Source organism: Delphinapterus leucas, chromosome 6, assembly GCF_059928025.1.
Source record: "Delphinapterus leucas isolate spDelLeu-1000000601 "Yukka" chromosome 6, BTC_Dleu_Yukka2, whole genome shotgun sequence".
Classification (NCBI taxonomy): domain Eukaryota; kingdom Metazoa; phylum Chordata; class Mammalia; order Artiodactyla; family Monodontidae; genus Delphinapterus; species Delphinapterus leucas.
In genome coordinates this window covers 56,965,008-56,979,731 of record NC_143134.1, presented here as the reverse complement: position 1 = coordinate 56,979,731, position 14,724 = coordinate 56,965,008, and the positions used below count along the sequence as shown (strand labels likewise).

The 14,724-nt window shown below is 40.7% G+C and overlaps 1 protein-coding gene across 4 annotated transcripts in view; it reads right to left on the bottom strand.

The window, feature by feature from the left end:
- Positions 1-653: 653 nt before the first annotated feature.
- Positions 654-14,724, bottom strand: part of PLIN2 (perilipin 2) — a 17,671-nt gene continuing 3,600 nt past the window's right edge. For 3 of the 4 annotated variants that reach the window (XM_022573792.3, XM_089913190.1, XM_030763805.2), the window contains exons 5-8: positions 13,761-14,046; positions 12,781-12,962; positions 11,738-11,872; positions 9,941-10,796 (exon numbers count right to left, since the gene is read on the bottom strand). In XM_022573792.3, coding sequence (XP_022429500.1) covers positions 10,341-10,796; positions 11,738-11,872; positions 12,781-12,962; positions 13,761-14,046 — 1,059 coding nt within the window. In that variant the 3' untranslated portion in view covers positions 9,941-10,340. Of the gene's footprint in view, positions 1,058-9,940; positions 10,797-11,737; positions 11,873-12,780; positions 12,963-13,760; positions 14,047-14,724 lie in introns of those variants that run through there. The other variant, XM_089913191.1, reaches the window with a different exon arrangement.

Genomic DNA, 14,724 nt, shown 5'->3' with positions numbered 1-14,724 from the left:
ATGGAACCTCTCCCAGTAAATCAGCTTCTTTTCTATCTGAAATAGCAAGAAGTTCAAGGCTCATTTTGTACATTTCCTGCCTCACACCTGGAATCAGCCATTTCTCCAAGAAGCACTGATTTCTTTTAGTGGGAAAAGGTATTACAATACCTCTTTCTGACAAATGAAAAAGAATTACAATCTGGACACTGGGGGTGCTCCTCAATACTGGTTTGGCCATTGTTTCTACAATTTATTTAACTAATACTTATTTAATGTTGTTCTGTGCCAGGCATTGCTCTAAGATTTTATAAATGTTTATTTATTCTTCATAACAAACCTACTATTATCCTTATTTTACAGATGAGGAAATTGAGGTACAGAGAAACTAAGTTATTTGTTTAAAGTAACATAACTAGAAAGTAGAAGAGCCAAGATTGGAATCCAGAGTCTGAGCCTTTACCCATCATGATATGCTTCCTCCCAAGTGACCTGTTTTTTAGTCATATGCCTACCCCCTAGGCCAGGGGAAAGCAAAATGACCTTGACTAGCAGATGCACTGAGACCACACCCCCCAAAAAAACATAAAGGTGCTGTTACCAGAAGAAACAGGAATGAATCCTGGGAGGAAAAAAGAAGTCCACTATATCAGTGTTTAAAAAAAACACTCTGATTCAAGATTATAAGCCCATTTTTATTATAGGCATTTCAAAGATTAAACTTTGAAGAATTATATAAAATAATATATGATGCAGAACGAGACTATTTTACAGAAGCTTGGGTCAATCAGAGTTTCATTACAATTAAGACCAAGTAGCCAAAAAAGAGATTAACTCCCAATAGATTAATCCCCAAAGCCACAGGAATAAACACATGAGCAAACATGAAATTTAATGTGACACAAACTGTGTATTCAGCAAAAGGAGATTTTTCTTATTAGTTATTCAACATTTTGCCCTGAGAAGGCTGAGGGCCATTGGCATGTGAATGACTTGGTCCATCCTCCTCTTCCAAAGCTATAATATCTGGAATTTCATCAGCCTCAGATGTCAAGTCTGTGACACTGAAATCTAGTACCTGTAAAAGAAGAATCTTGGATATTAAAACAAACACTAATGAAGTGAGTTGTCAAGTCCAGGTGAGCTCTTAGAAACATAAATTACTGCATGTGCATGAACCTTACTTTGTCCATAACTACGCTGTCTTCGATATGTTTATAGTCTTATTTCCACAATTCACTCATATTATAAAAGCACTAAGGAAACTTCTCTTTAAAAGGAAACCAACTAGTGGTAGAACGAATTAAATGAAAGCTTTTGAAAATACAAGCTATAAAGCATTTCTGGTTATTCATCTGTCTATTTACCTATTATTCTCTTAAAACCAATAATACTCCTCTTTTCCATAAGTTTGATTTCCCATCCTATCAACCCTTTGGGAAGTGTCTAGGAACTAAGGAAGCAAAAAGGTCTTTGAATAGTTGAAAGAGCCATCACAAAGCCCGAGCTCTTCTCTGCATAGGAAAGGCTTTTAGGGATAAGAAGTTCTATTAACTGTTACTTCGCATACCATTTTGATAAGCCAAGTAATATTTCTTAACCAACAGAAGATTAGAAGCAGAAAATTAGTAAGGTACAACAAGTTACTAAAGGCTTGATAGCAGGGGAAAAAATTAGCTGATTACCTGACAGAGGCAAAAAAAAACTAACAGTAACAACAACAAAAAATATCCATCGAAAAATAGACAGAAGGGAAAATGAGGAATTATTGTCTAATGGGTTTATGCTTGGGATGATAATAAAGTTCTGGAAATGGATAGTGGTGATGGCTGCACACTATAAATGTACGCTTAAGAATATGGCTAGGGCTTCCCTGGTGGCGCAGTGGTTGAGAGTCTGCCTGCTGATGCAGGGGACGTGGGTTCGTGCCCCGGTCCGGGAAGATCCCACATGCCGCGGAGCGGCTGGGCCCGTGAGCCATGGCTGCTGAGCCTGCGCGTCCGGAGCCTGTGCTCTGCAACGGGAGAGGCCACAGCAGTGAGAGGGCTGCGTACCTCAAAAAAAAAAAAAAAAAAAAAAGAATATGGCTAAAATGGTACCCTGGATGCTATGTATATTTGACCACAATTTTTAAAAACAGTTAAAAAACAAAACAAAACAAAACACGAAGCGAGAATCTTGCTTTTTCTTGGGCCCCTTACCTGGCTGTTTGTGGCCGTTATTGCACTTTTCCGTAAGAACTCAGGTGCTCAGAGGACTGTCTGGTCTGAGGTAAACACTTCCACTATTTATTCCTGAGCTTTCTATTTGGGGAGATGAAACTACATTCTAGATCTTCATGAATGTTCACTTTTGAAAGATTATACCCAATCTGACATCCACAAAAGCCAACACTGCTTATATAAATTGATTCAGGGCATTACCCAGGCAAGTCAACTATCACAATTTTAGCCTTTTTAAGTTAAAAGATGTACCTTGCTTAGCTCTCTGTTCTGATCTATTTGTATTAAATGTATATTTTAACATCCATTATCACTCTGTTTTTAATAAATGTAAAATAGAACAGGAAGCTATAACACAAGAAGATAGAGAGAGAGGGATTTTCTGGACCCCAAATAAGGAAGCAAGCAGCAGTTCTCTCCTATCAGTGGCTAGATTGCTAGAATGGAAAAAATAAGCACTTTGACATCAGTAAGACATTGGACTAAATCCCCACTCTTCTACTTACCTCTTTTCAACCTCAGTTTCCTCACCTGTCAAGTGAGGAAAATACCAAATTGATTGCATTGCAAATGAGGAGTAAGGATAGTATACGCCTAGCTTGTAAAAGGTGCTCAATAAATTTCATTCTCTTCAGTTTCTTAAATACCACCCTCTTACACACACAAACCTCCAAAGTCGCCTATAGATCAGGTAACTACTGGCCTAAAGTAGAGTTCTTTGCAGAAGACTGGAGATTCCACACTTAGGATTTAGGAAAAAAGCCTCACCACCATCAAAAAAAAGTAGCTCTAGTCCTTGAGATGATTTAGGAGAGCCAGATGAATAATTCATCTTCCATATATCCAGAATGAATCAGAGTGTATAATTTTCATTATTCAGGACCATCACCAAAACCTATTTGGGGGCCTGGCAAGGAAATAGGGGAGGGTGGAGCAGCTAAGAAATAGCAACAGTCTATCAAGTTTCCATGGCGAGTTTAATTTAAAATGTAGTGGTTGTGCCTGACCATCTTCATAGGGTTTTTAGAAATGTGGCACAAGAGAAATCACTTCACAGATTTATAAGATAAATTCCTTTTCCATTGACATAAACAACAATAGTTTGGACCATCAAAGAAATAGTGTAAGGAGTCTCTTGCTGAGAATGCCCATCAGGCATTCTGAGGCCAAACTCAGAATCACATGCTTGCTGAAATAACCATAGTCCCTCCCTGCAAGGACATTCTTTTCAAGAAAACCAAGTGACCATGCCAGGGTTCCAGGGAGTTGCGTAATTTTTGCCGGTTGTTCACCATACAACCATAAGGGGGCACCACTCATTCATAGACTTCACTGATTCCTGTATTTATTATGACAATTTTCCAGAAGGTGGCACTACAAGTGTTGAGGATAAGGTGCCATTTTCTAATTTGCATAAAACTCCCAGAAGAAAACATAGGCAATACACACTCCTTGACATTAGTCTCAGTAATATATATATTTTTTTATCTGTCTCCTCAGGCAAGGACAACAAAAGCAAAAATAAACAAATGGGACCAAATCAAACTAAAAAGCTTCTGCACAGTGAAGGAAACCTTCAACAAAATGAAAAGGCAACCTGCTGAATAGGAGAAGATACTTACAAATGATATGTCCCATAAGGGGTTAATATCTAAAACACAGGAAAAACTCAGACAGTAACTCAATATCAAAAAGCCAAAAATCCAATTAAGAAATGGGCAGAGGCCCTGAATTGGCATTTTCCCAAAGACATACAGATGGCCAACAGGTATAGGAAAAAGTGCTCAACATCATTAACCATCAGAGAAATGCAAATCAAAACCACAATGAGAGAGCTTCCCTGCTGGCGCAGTGGTTAAGAATCTGCCTGTCAATGCAGGGGACATGGCTTTGAGCCCTGGTCTGGGAAGATCCCACATGCCGCAGAGCAACTAAGCCCGTGCGCCACAACTACTGAGCCTGTGCTCTAGAGCCCACGAGCCACAACTACTGAGCCAGCATGCCACAACTACTGAAGCCCGCACGCCTAGAGCCTGTGCTCTGCAACAAGAGAAGCCACCACAATGAGAAGCCTGCACACCGCAAGGGGAAGAGTAGCCCCTGCTCGCTGCAATTAGAGAAAGCCCGCTGGCAGCAACAAAGGCCCAGTGCAGCCAAAAATAAAATAAATTAAAAAGAAATAAATTTATTAAAAAAAAAACCACAATGAGGTATCACCTCACACCTGTCAGAATAGTTATCATCAAAAAGACAAAAAATAACAAGTGTTGGCAAGGATGTGAAGAAAAGGGACCCCTCATGCCCTGTTGAAGAGAATGTAAACTGGTGCAGCCACTATGGAAAACAGTATGGAGATTACTCAAAAAATTAACAATTAGGGACTCTCCTCATGGTCCAGTGGTTAAGACTCCTTGCTCCCAATGCAGGGGCCTGGGTTCGATCCCTAGTCAGGGAACTAGATCCTACATGCCACAACTAAAAAGATCCCACATGCTGCAAGGAAGACCCCGCCTGCCGCAACTAAGACCCAACATGGCCAAATAAATATATTTTTTTAATTAACAATTGAACTACCATACATCCTGAAATTCCACCTCTGGGTATTTATCTGAATAAAATGAAAATATATATGCATCCCAATGTTCATAGCAGCATTATTTACAATAGCCAAGATATGGAAGCGACCTAAGTGCCCATCAAGAGATGAATGGATAGACACACACACACACACACACACAATGGAATATTAGCCAAAAAAAAAAAAGTATGAAATCTTGCCATCTGCAACAACATGGATAGACCTGGAGGGTATTATGCTAAGTGAAGTAAGTCAGACAGAGAAAGACAAATACTGCATGATATCACTTATATGTAGAATCTATAAAATAAATGAACAAATGTAACAAAACAGAAACAGATAAAGAGAACAAACTATTGGTTGCCAGAGGGGAGAGGGATGAAGGGGATTAAGAGGTACAAACTAGCAGTTATAAAATAAATAAGTCACAGGGATATAGTGTACATCACAGGGAATATAGTCAATGTTTTATAATAACTTTGTATGGTGTGTAATGTACAAAAACTTCGAATCAGTATGTTGTACACCTGAAACTAATATTGTAAACTATACTTCAATACAAAATTTTTTAAATTAAGCTAAATTAGAGTAGGTCTTTCTAAAATGACATTTTATGGAGTCTACACCAAGGGTCTTGTTAAATTTTGTTTTTATTATTATTATTTTTTGACCACATTGCGTGGCTTGTGGGATCTTAGCTCCCCGACCAGGCTCAGCAGTGAAAGTGCAGAGTCCTAACCACTGGACCACCAGGGAATTCCCAAGGGTCTTGTTAACTCAAGTAAATTAAGAGTAGCTCTTTTTTTTTAATTTATTAATTTATTTATTTTGGTTGCGTCAGGTCTTAGTTGCAGCACGTGGGCTCCTTAGTTGCAGCAAGTGGGATCCTTAGTTGCGGCATGCAAGTTGCGCCATGCATGTGGGATCTAGTTCCCTGGCCAGGGATCAAACCCAAGCCCCCTGCCTTGGAAGTGCAGAGTCTTAACCACTGTGCCACCAGGGAAGTCGTGCAGCTCTTTTTAAAGTAAGACATTTTATGGAACCCACACCAGATTTCTTGTTTGGAAAGAGTAGGACTGTTGGTAACCCTAGCCCTATCTTTGTTTCAGATTAAAATCATTTGTTTCCTGTTTCCTTCATTTCTGAAAGTATGATCGTTGGACCACCTGCATTAGAATCACCTAGGATGTCTTTTTTATTTATTTTTTTTAAGCGATGCTTTTTTAAAGTGCAGGTGCCTGGTACTACCTCCAGACCTACCAACCAGATTCTGTAGGGGTGGAACCCAGGAATCTGCATTTCACCAGTGTCCCCAGTTGATAATCCCTGGCATAGACAAAGAGGGCGGAGGAAGGCTCACTGACAGACGGCACGGTTTTATCCATGCTGAGAGCTCACTATGGCCATTTCATACAAGGGAGTCAGTCTGATAGATACATTAGCTACCTCCTTACTGAGTTGTCCCGTGCTCTAACCTGAGTAGACAACGAAAAGGGACAAGTGCTTGATTCATACTATTCAACATCTACTCCTATTAATGCTAAGTTATAATTTAAATGGTTGGCTAGAAAAAAATAAAGAAAAAAAATGGTCGGCTAGAATCAAAAAGTCAGATAACAGGTGTAGGCGAGGATATGGAGAAACCAAAACCCTCATGTACTACTGGTGGGAAAGTAAGATGGTGCAGCCACTTCGGAAAACAGTCTGGCAGTTCCTCAAACAATTAAACATAGAGTGACCATATGACCCACTAGTAATTCTACTCCTAGGTATATACCCAAGAGAAATGAAAAGATCATTTACATGGTAACCATTTCTTCATCACTGACATTTACACAAAAGCACCATCTAAACTATTCATTTTTACTCTTGTAAAATATCCATTAACACTATCTGCTACCTTCCTCACTTTCTTAAATTCTAGAAAACATTTTATTCAGTGTTAGCCAAAAACCACAGATATGATGATATGGCTCTCATATCGTTAATATGGCTCTCTCAAACAGCACTTTCATAAAATCTGTACCAAACTAAACGACCTAGGTCTATTCTACAAGACGAGGCTCCTCTGTGAGACTTAAAACCTTTCATTATATTATATCCCATTTCTCTCTAATCTGTAGGCCCAGTTTAAGCAAGTTAAGCATGGAGGAGAAATCCCAGGCAATTGTCTCCCCTCCCCCAAACACTGTGCTTTCACACCGCCACCCTATCATTTCACTTAGCCGTCTTCCTGACAATCTTAACAACTAAAGATGCGTTGTGTTAATCAGCAATCTCACCTGTCAAGTTCAACAGGGCCGTGGGCTGCCTGCCTCTTACTACCTTATCATCGATTGAGGGTGTGATATTCCTAGTCTGCCTTTTCCACTTGAGCACCCGGCCTCTGCTCAGCAACCCCTGGATAGTGAACAAGAAGGCCTCAACCCCAACCAGCCCTAAAAATATGACCTGAACCTATCCCAGTAAGGGTCCAGTTGACACAATTTCTTCTAGCAATCGGTAACTTCTCAAACATGAGGGAATGGCATCAGAATCTCAAAAAGTAAGCAAGGGGAACAGGAAAGATACCATAAAACATCTTTCTTTGGCCTAAGTTGACCTCAAGCGTGATATGACTTCTTATTCCTCTCCTTCTCTGCGAATAGTCCGATACTATTTCCTTTCCAGTTTCTCCATCTCTCAGATGAAGTAGGCTGCTACAGGATAGCCTGGGAACTTAGACATCCAACAGTGGAATTATCCAGCATCTTTTCCTTACTAAATAGCAACTGTGAAAATATGATAGGATATCCCACATTATAGGATATCTTTGGGGAAGGTGGACACTTACAGCATGAAGGTATTGCCCTTTGAGATACAAGCAACAAATACCTTGGTTTATAAGGCAGGGACATCTCACAAGACCATCACCCATGCAGGCCTCTGTGCTACGTCACTCCTGGAGCTGGATCAGGACCGAGGCCCAGCTGGCCCAGTCCCAAGTCCACGAGAGCCCAGGAAGATCAGGCTGGCAAGAGCCCTCCTTTCCATCCCCCACCTGCTCCCCCAGGCATCATTTAGATGCCATTTCTTAGATTTGTGCACAAATATCTATCCTTCTCCTAATTCCTCCTTCCCTCACCAGTCATCTCCATGAGCTAAATAATACTCTAAAAGGGATATCTCAGGTAAACCAAGTTTTAGTTTTTCCTGTTTCACTTCATTATTCCCTCAATATCTATCATGCCTTATCAAAGTGGATATATTTTCCCAATCATGATGTGATATTATATATTCACTACTCACTCTGGAACTGGCCAGTTAAAGACACTATGTGTCACTGTCCCACAGAAGGCACCCTCATGACTAGTGCAAAACAGAAAGACACCCCATCCTCAAACACTTCACTTCCGTCTGTTGAAAAACATCACTAATTTTACTTTACAGATGATAAAACTAAGGCTAAGACATTAATGGCTAATACACCATGTTCCTTTTTTTGCCCAGAACTAATTAGAAAGTTCACATTATAATTACATGCAAAGGAAAGAAGTAGGCTTGAACACTCAGGCACACTATGACAGGCTTCACGTAGCCAAATATTCAAGAACCTGCCGTGATTATAGACTGTGCTAGGCTTAGTCAGCTTTTTTCCCCTCAAAATAATTGTCCTCTTTGGGAAAAAGTTTGTTAAACTAAAACTGCCAGTTTATGCAACAATAAAATGAGGACACCACAAATTCTGAGACATGTTGACAACAAAATGAAATGCATGTAGGCACAAACTTGAGACACAAAGTCAGACAGACAAAACCAAGGGCAGTGGTATTCTTCTAGAAACTAAGGTCTCTTTATATTCTGTCTTGCTCATGAAGAACAGCTTTGAGAACAGTCTCTTTTTCATAAGCAATTCAGTAGGTACTATAACTCTTATGAAGGGGAAACACAAAGGTTTATGTTCAGTATAAGAAAGTCTGTGTACAGCTGTAGTATATAAATTTTCCAACCATTTAGAATCAACCACAAAATACCAGCCTTGAAGTTTTGAGGCAAATGACAACAGGATCACATCCAACTTGGACTAATAAAAAAAATTTTTTTTTAAGAGGTAGAGTCTCTAGAAAAACCAGTCATTAGGGATGGGCAGGCCAGCGCATGGATTGGTTCCACCCTGGAAGCCCATAAATCATTGACAGTCCACCGTCCCAGAAACCAGAGGTTCCTTAGCTTCAAGTATCTCAGGGGGTCCCTCCAACTGAGCTCACATGTTTACTGATTCCTGGAGCTACCTCACGGGGAAAAAATTTATTTCTCTAACTTAGTAAGCTTTGATAAGTTTATTCACACAAGTTCATGTAAAGTTATACACTGCTTCCTTGTTTTCATGGGGAGACAGGGGTGAAGCAGGGTAGAAAGAGGAGACAAATTTGACTGAGACTTCAGTTCTGCTGAAGGGCAGGGCAGGTAGAAGCATGTAGCTCTATTTCACGAGTTCTAAGACTGGCTTTTTTGAAAAGGTTTGGCATACTGCAGCTTTGTCATGAGGAGATCCATATTTCCTAAATAATTAACCCACATTAAGGGGATTAGAAGTCTGGACACCCTAGGTAGGAGGTAGGAAGAACCCTTTTCTACAGGGGATCCAAAGTCTTTTTTTTCTAATTATTCTCATGTGGTCTTCTAAAGGCATCTCACCCACAACTGAGGTTAGTGATTTCTCCCAATGTGACAACACGGTACCTTAAGTCCAGCTGAGACTGGACACTGAACAATCTCATTCCTTACACGTTAGATGGCCCCTTGGCAAGAAATACTGCTATCTTTACGTGAGACTGCTGCAAAGAGTCACTGCTTCCTCTCAGCTCTGATTTCTTTTCAGCAAGGCAGTCAGTCATAAGTGGCTCCTTCTGCTAGTTTAAAAACCTGTTCTCAGGGGTCCAGTAAATGGGCAAATGAAAGGAACCACCACCACCTAATAAAATTCTTATAGGAACATTAGCTTTTAATTTGTTTAAAACCTGTTATCAAACATTCCATTTTTAACATTAGTCTTCCAATGTTATTACAAATTCCCCAACAGCCCATCTGAATTCATGTGTATTAATAACCCTGTCATGCAGGCAAAGCAGTTCCAAGAAAGCCACACTAAAAGCACATGTAACACACAGCATAAAAGTGATCTATTCTGCAGTGAATTTTATTGAATTCAAAGGGGGCATTCCTTTATGAAAAATAAAAAACTCAGGGTGCACAAGCATGCATTGTGAGACAAACCAGTGCTGAGGCCTGCTCAGACCAAACCAGAGCAGACACCAGTTCATACAACAGCCCACACGAAGGTGTTTTTATTCAATACAAACAGACAGCAACAGTGGCAACAGAATGAGGCCATAAATGCACTGGGACATTTTGTGAGTTCTGGATAGGCTCTGAACAGTCTATCATTCTTTTCTTTCCAGCCAAGTAAACAACAGAACTCATCCGTTAAAGTAGAAACTTTAAAGCTCTTAATCCAGTTGGCAATGACTACAATAGAGGACCTTTTTTTCTCGATAGCTGCTTCCCCACTTCAGAGTTGTCTAGCAGGTTTCAACATAAGAGGAGGTGTCATCTGGCTGGCTGCCCTGTGCGTTGCTGACAGGGACAGGTTCAATGTGTTTTGCGCTCAGGCTGCCGGGCCTCCTGGCTGTACCTTGGGCCTCAGCACGCTGAGACTCAGCCACCTGAGGATAAAAGGGACCTACCAGCCAGTTGAGGGGTGTGTTGTTAACAAGATAATCCATCACATCATCTAAAGACTCCTTCATTTTCTGCAGCTGCCCCTTGCTGGAAGCGAGGAGGCCATCAGACACTTCCTTAAAGGAGGCAACGTTGCGAAACACTGAGTAGATGTCACCAGCCATGACCCCCAAGTGGTTGGCCTGATCTTGGATGTTCTGTGGTAACCCTTGGATGTTGGACAGGAGGGTGTGGCATGTGGTCTGGAGCTGCTGAGTCAGGTTTCGGGCAATAGCAAGAGTACGTGACTCTATGTGCTGCAAATAAGACAAGTTTAAGAATTAGCAGTGGATCCAACAGTCCTATGTATGAATTAGTTCACTTACAGTCAGCTGGTTATACATCCACCACACATGTGGATTCTTTAACTTTTTAAAATCCTCATAACAACCCTGAGTGAAGCAGTATTATTTCACATTTCATAAACATGAACATAAGCTTAGAGTTGAAATAACATGCCCCAGTTAACAGCTGGAGTGTGGATTTGAACTAGTGCCTGAGTCTTCAAAGTTCATGGTCTTAAGCTGAAGAAACCTAACAGGGGAGACCGGACAGAAGGAAAATACACTCCATATTAGTACGGCAACTTAGATATTCTCTCCTCAAGTGAGATATGATATGAACAAACAGTTAATATTGATTTCAAGGGCAAATGCATACTAGCTTTCGGAATGCAAAGGACCACGTTCTAGGGCTACAATATGCTATTTCTTCTGTCTGGAACATTCGTCCCCTTATTGCCTTTTCACCTAGTTTATTCACACCTTAGGTCTCAGCTTACCACTCATCTCTTCCAGCAAACCATCTGACTCACCCATCCTCACTCCAAGGTTGAGTTAGTACCCTTCCTATGTAGTGTTCTCATAGCAACTATACTTACGCTATCAAAAAACCACATGACAGTAAAGATGCCTATATTCACTTAGTCTACAGCCATTGTAAGGGCAATGCTCGTGTTTCTCAATTACTTGTATCCTGATAGGGACAATATGCCTATCTGTAAATTGTTAGATAAAGTTGCACATTTTTGCTTTTTGGTCACATAACAGGCAACCTATGTATACTGTATTGTTCAAACTTTTGATAGAGTATTCTAAGAGGAATAATAAGAAACTTATTAGTAAGTTTCTAATAAGAAGTTTTAATAGTAAGAACTTCTTCAGAAGCTGTAGTGGATGACTCTGTCCCAGTGTCTCACCTCAGCACAGTGGGATTCATCTGTATCATCATATCCGATGCTTCTCTTCCACTCCAGCCAGGACAGATAGAGCTTATCCTGAGCACCCTGAATTTTCTGGTTGGCATTATGCACATTCTTCCTGGCAAATTCAATCTAGAGCACGTTGAAAGAAGAAAAAGGAACAAACTAGTCAGACATTCTTGTTAGCCTGTTCTCAGATCCATGATGTAAATCAGCCAACATCAACTCTTACAGAAAATCTTGGTTTTTAAGGAGACATATCCCTGATAGCATTGTTATTTGTTATCAATATGTGTAAGTCAACGAAGCAGTCATAGTACTTATTGCCTCTTATTTAATTATTAAACCACTGTCTCCAATTTACATCCAGTTTAACACAGGCAAGGCAACTGAAATTTAATACGTGTAAAATATAAAATTACAAAAGAGAAAGGAACTCGAACTTCCTCTTCCCTGTTGCCAGCCACCTACTCCCCCTTCCAAGAATAAACTGGTTTCTAAGGGCCATACAATACATACTGTTCTGTAACTTGGCAATCCTTAATGGCGACACAGTAGTCTTTTGTGATGTATTGATGTAATCAGTCCCCTATTAGTTGATGCGCATTGTTTATACTCTTTTGCAATTCTGAACAAATATACTTATCTGTGAGAGAGGTTTCTAGAAGGAAAGCTGCTCCAGGCATAGGTGTGTCTGTAACTTTCCTATAAGAGCCCCCTGAATCCTCTGGAAGTACAAAAACACAAGTACTGCTCTTTCTCTACACCATCGCCCACAGCATCTAACTTTGCCAGTGCCATTGGACAAAACCGGAATCAGTAATTTGACCCCTCAGAGTAAGATTAACGCCACTTCATATATTGATATTTCAGCTATTTATACTTTTTTTTCTGCGCGTTTTCTGTATACTCTTTGCCCATTTTTCTATTGGATTGTTCATATGGTAAGATTAAAATTCTTGCATTTCATGATATGTCTACTCCCAATCCTCGAGATAAATGAACTCACTTCAGATACCTTTGAAGGAAGTTGTACTCACCAGGTTGACAGTGGAATGGAGCTGAGAAATGGTCTCTTGGCTTTTCTGCTTAGCTTCTTTAACCCTGCTGAGGGCCTGCTGGTAGGCCCATGAGCGGAGCTTGGTGGACAGGGATCCCAGTCTGATATAATAACTTGGCTTCTGAACAGGATCAAATCCTTCCACTTTTTTGGCTTCTTTTTCTGCAGTTACATAGAAGTGACCAAAAAAAAAAAAAAAAGTCCAGGATCACAGCTCTAAGTGACAAGGCCTGGACTCTAACCTGGATCTTGACTTTGTTGATTCCACTCACCCATCTAGCAATCACGCACCCCTATTCCCAAGATTTCCTCATGTCTGCTGCTGGGCTTAGCAGCCCAGAACACATCCCTATATGTGACACATGTCACCTACATAGGTCTCTTCCCACTAGAGCTTCTTACCTGGCACACAGTGAGCACTAAATCTTTAATGATTCTATACAGCAGCCCATTAAGGACAATCCATTTATAGAAAGTATTTCTCTAGGCTAATTTCTCCCGAAGTTTCAAGACTTACTACGTACAACTCAGTGTGAAATTTAAGAGTGCCTTAAGAAGGAAAACTATAGGGACAGAAAGATTAGTGGTTGCTCAGACAGTGGGGTGGTGGGGGGATGGAGACTGACTGCCAACAGGCATGAAGGATCTTTTATCTTTGGGGGTGATAGAAATTGTATAACTGGATTATGATGGTTATGTAACTGTAAATTTAGAATGAAAAAAGGTGAATTTTTTTGGTATATAAAAGTATATCTCAATAAAGCTGTTTAGAAAGACTGCTTTAAGATATAAAACATTGGGAGTTCCCTGGTGGCCTAGTGGTTAGGATTCTAGGCTTCCACTGCCATGGCCCGGGCTCAATCCCTGGTCGGGGAACTGAGATCCCACAAGCTGCATGGCACAGACAAAAAAAAAAAAAAAAAAATGTAAAACATTATTTCAAGAAAAAAATCCAATTACCTAGTTCATCCTTGGTGAGAAGGAGGTACTGGTCTACCAGCAGCTCTGATTTGGTGAGCGCATTTTCTACTCCACTGCTCACCAGCTGCATCATCCGACTTCCTAGGACTATGTTAATGCCGCCACTGACCACGGATTTGGTCTTCTCCACACTGCCAGTCACTGTTCCTTTGGTCTTGTCCACCACCCCAGTGATTGTGTTGGCCACAGAATCCTTGGCCCCAGTCATAGTAGTCGTCACAGCATCTTTTGCCCCAGTCATAGCTCCTTTGGCATTGGCCACAACCTACAGGGAAAAAGGCAGATCATTTGGCTGGTGAGAAGCATAAAAACCTAGTTAAGTTCTTAACTAAGGTAGCATAGTTGAAGAGTTAAAGAATGAATCTGGCCCTTTTACTTTCTAGTCGTAGGTCTTAGACAAGTCACTGAGAGTTGATGAACCTCAATTTCCTTAATCAGGTATAAGTACCCTACTTGCCACCACTCAAGGGTTGTTGGAGGACCAAATGAGGGAAACAGATAAAAAATCTGTCAATTTGCCAAGTTTTTTTTCTTAATTAATTTATTTATTTTTAAAATTTATTTTATTTTTGGCTGCGTTGGGTCTTCGTTGCTGCACGCGGGCTTTCTCTAGTTGCGGCAAACGGGGGCTACTCTTCGTTGCAGTGCACGGGCTTCTCACTGCGGTGGCTTCTCTTGTTGCAGAGCACGGGCTCTAGCCACATGGGCTTCAGTAGTTGTGGCGCACGAGCTCAGTAGTTGTGGCGCACGGGCTTAGTTGGTCCACAGCATGTGGAATCTTCCCGGACGAGGCCTTGAACCCATGTCCCCTGCATTGGCAGGTGGATTCTTAACCACTGTGCCACCAGGAAAGCCCAAGGTTTTTTTGGTTTTTCTTTTACACTAGATGAACCTATAGTAATTAAGGCACAAGGAGTACTCTACAGAAAATGGCATTTTCCAC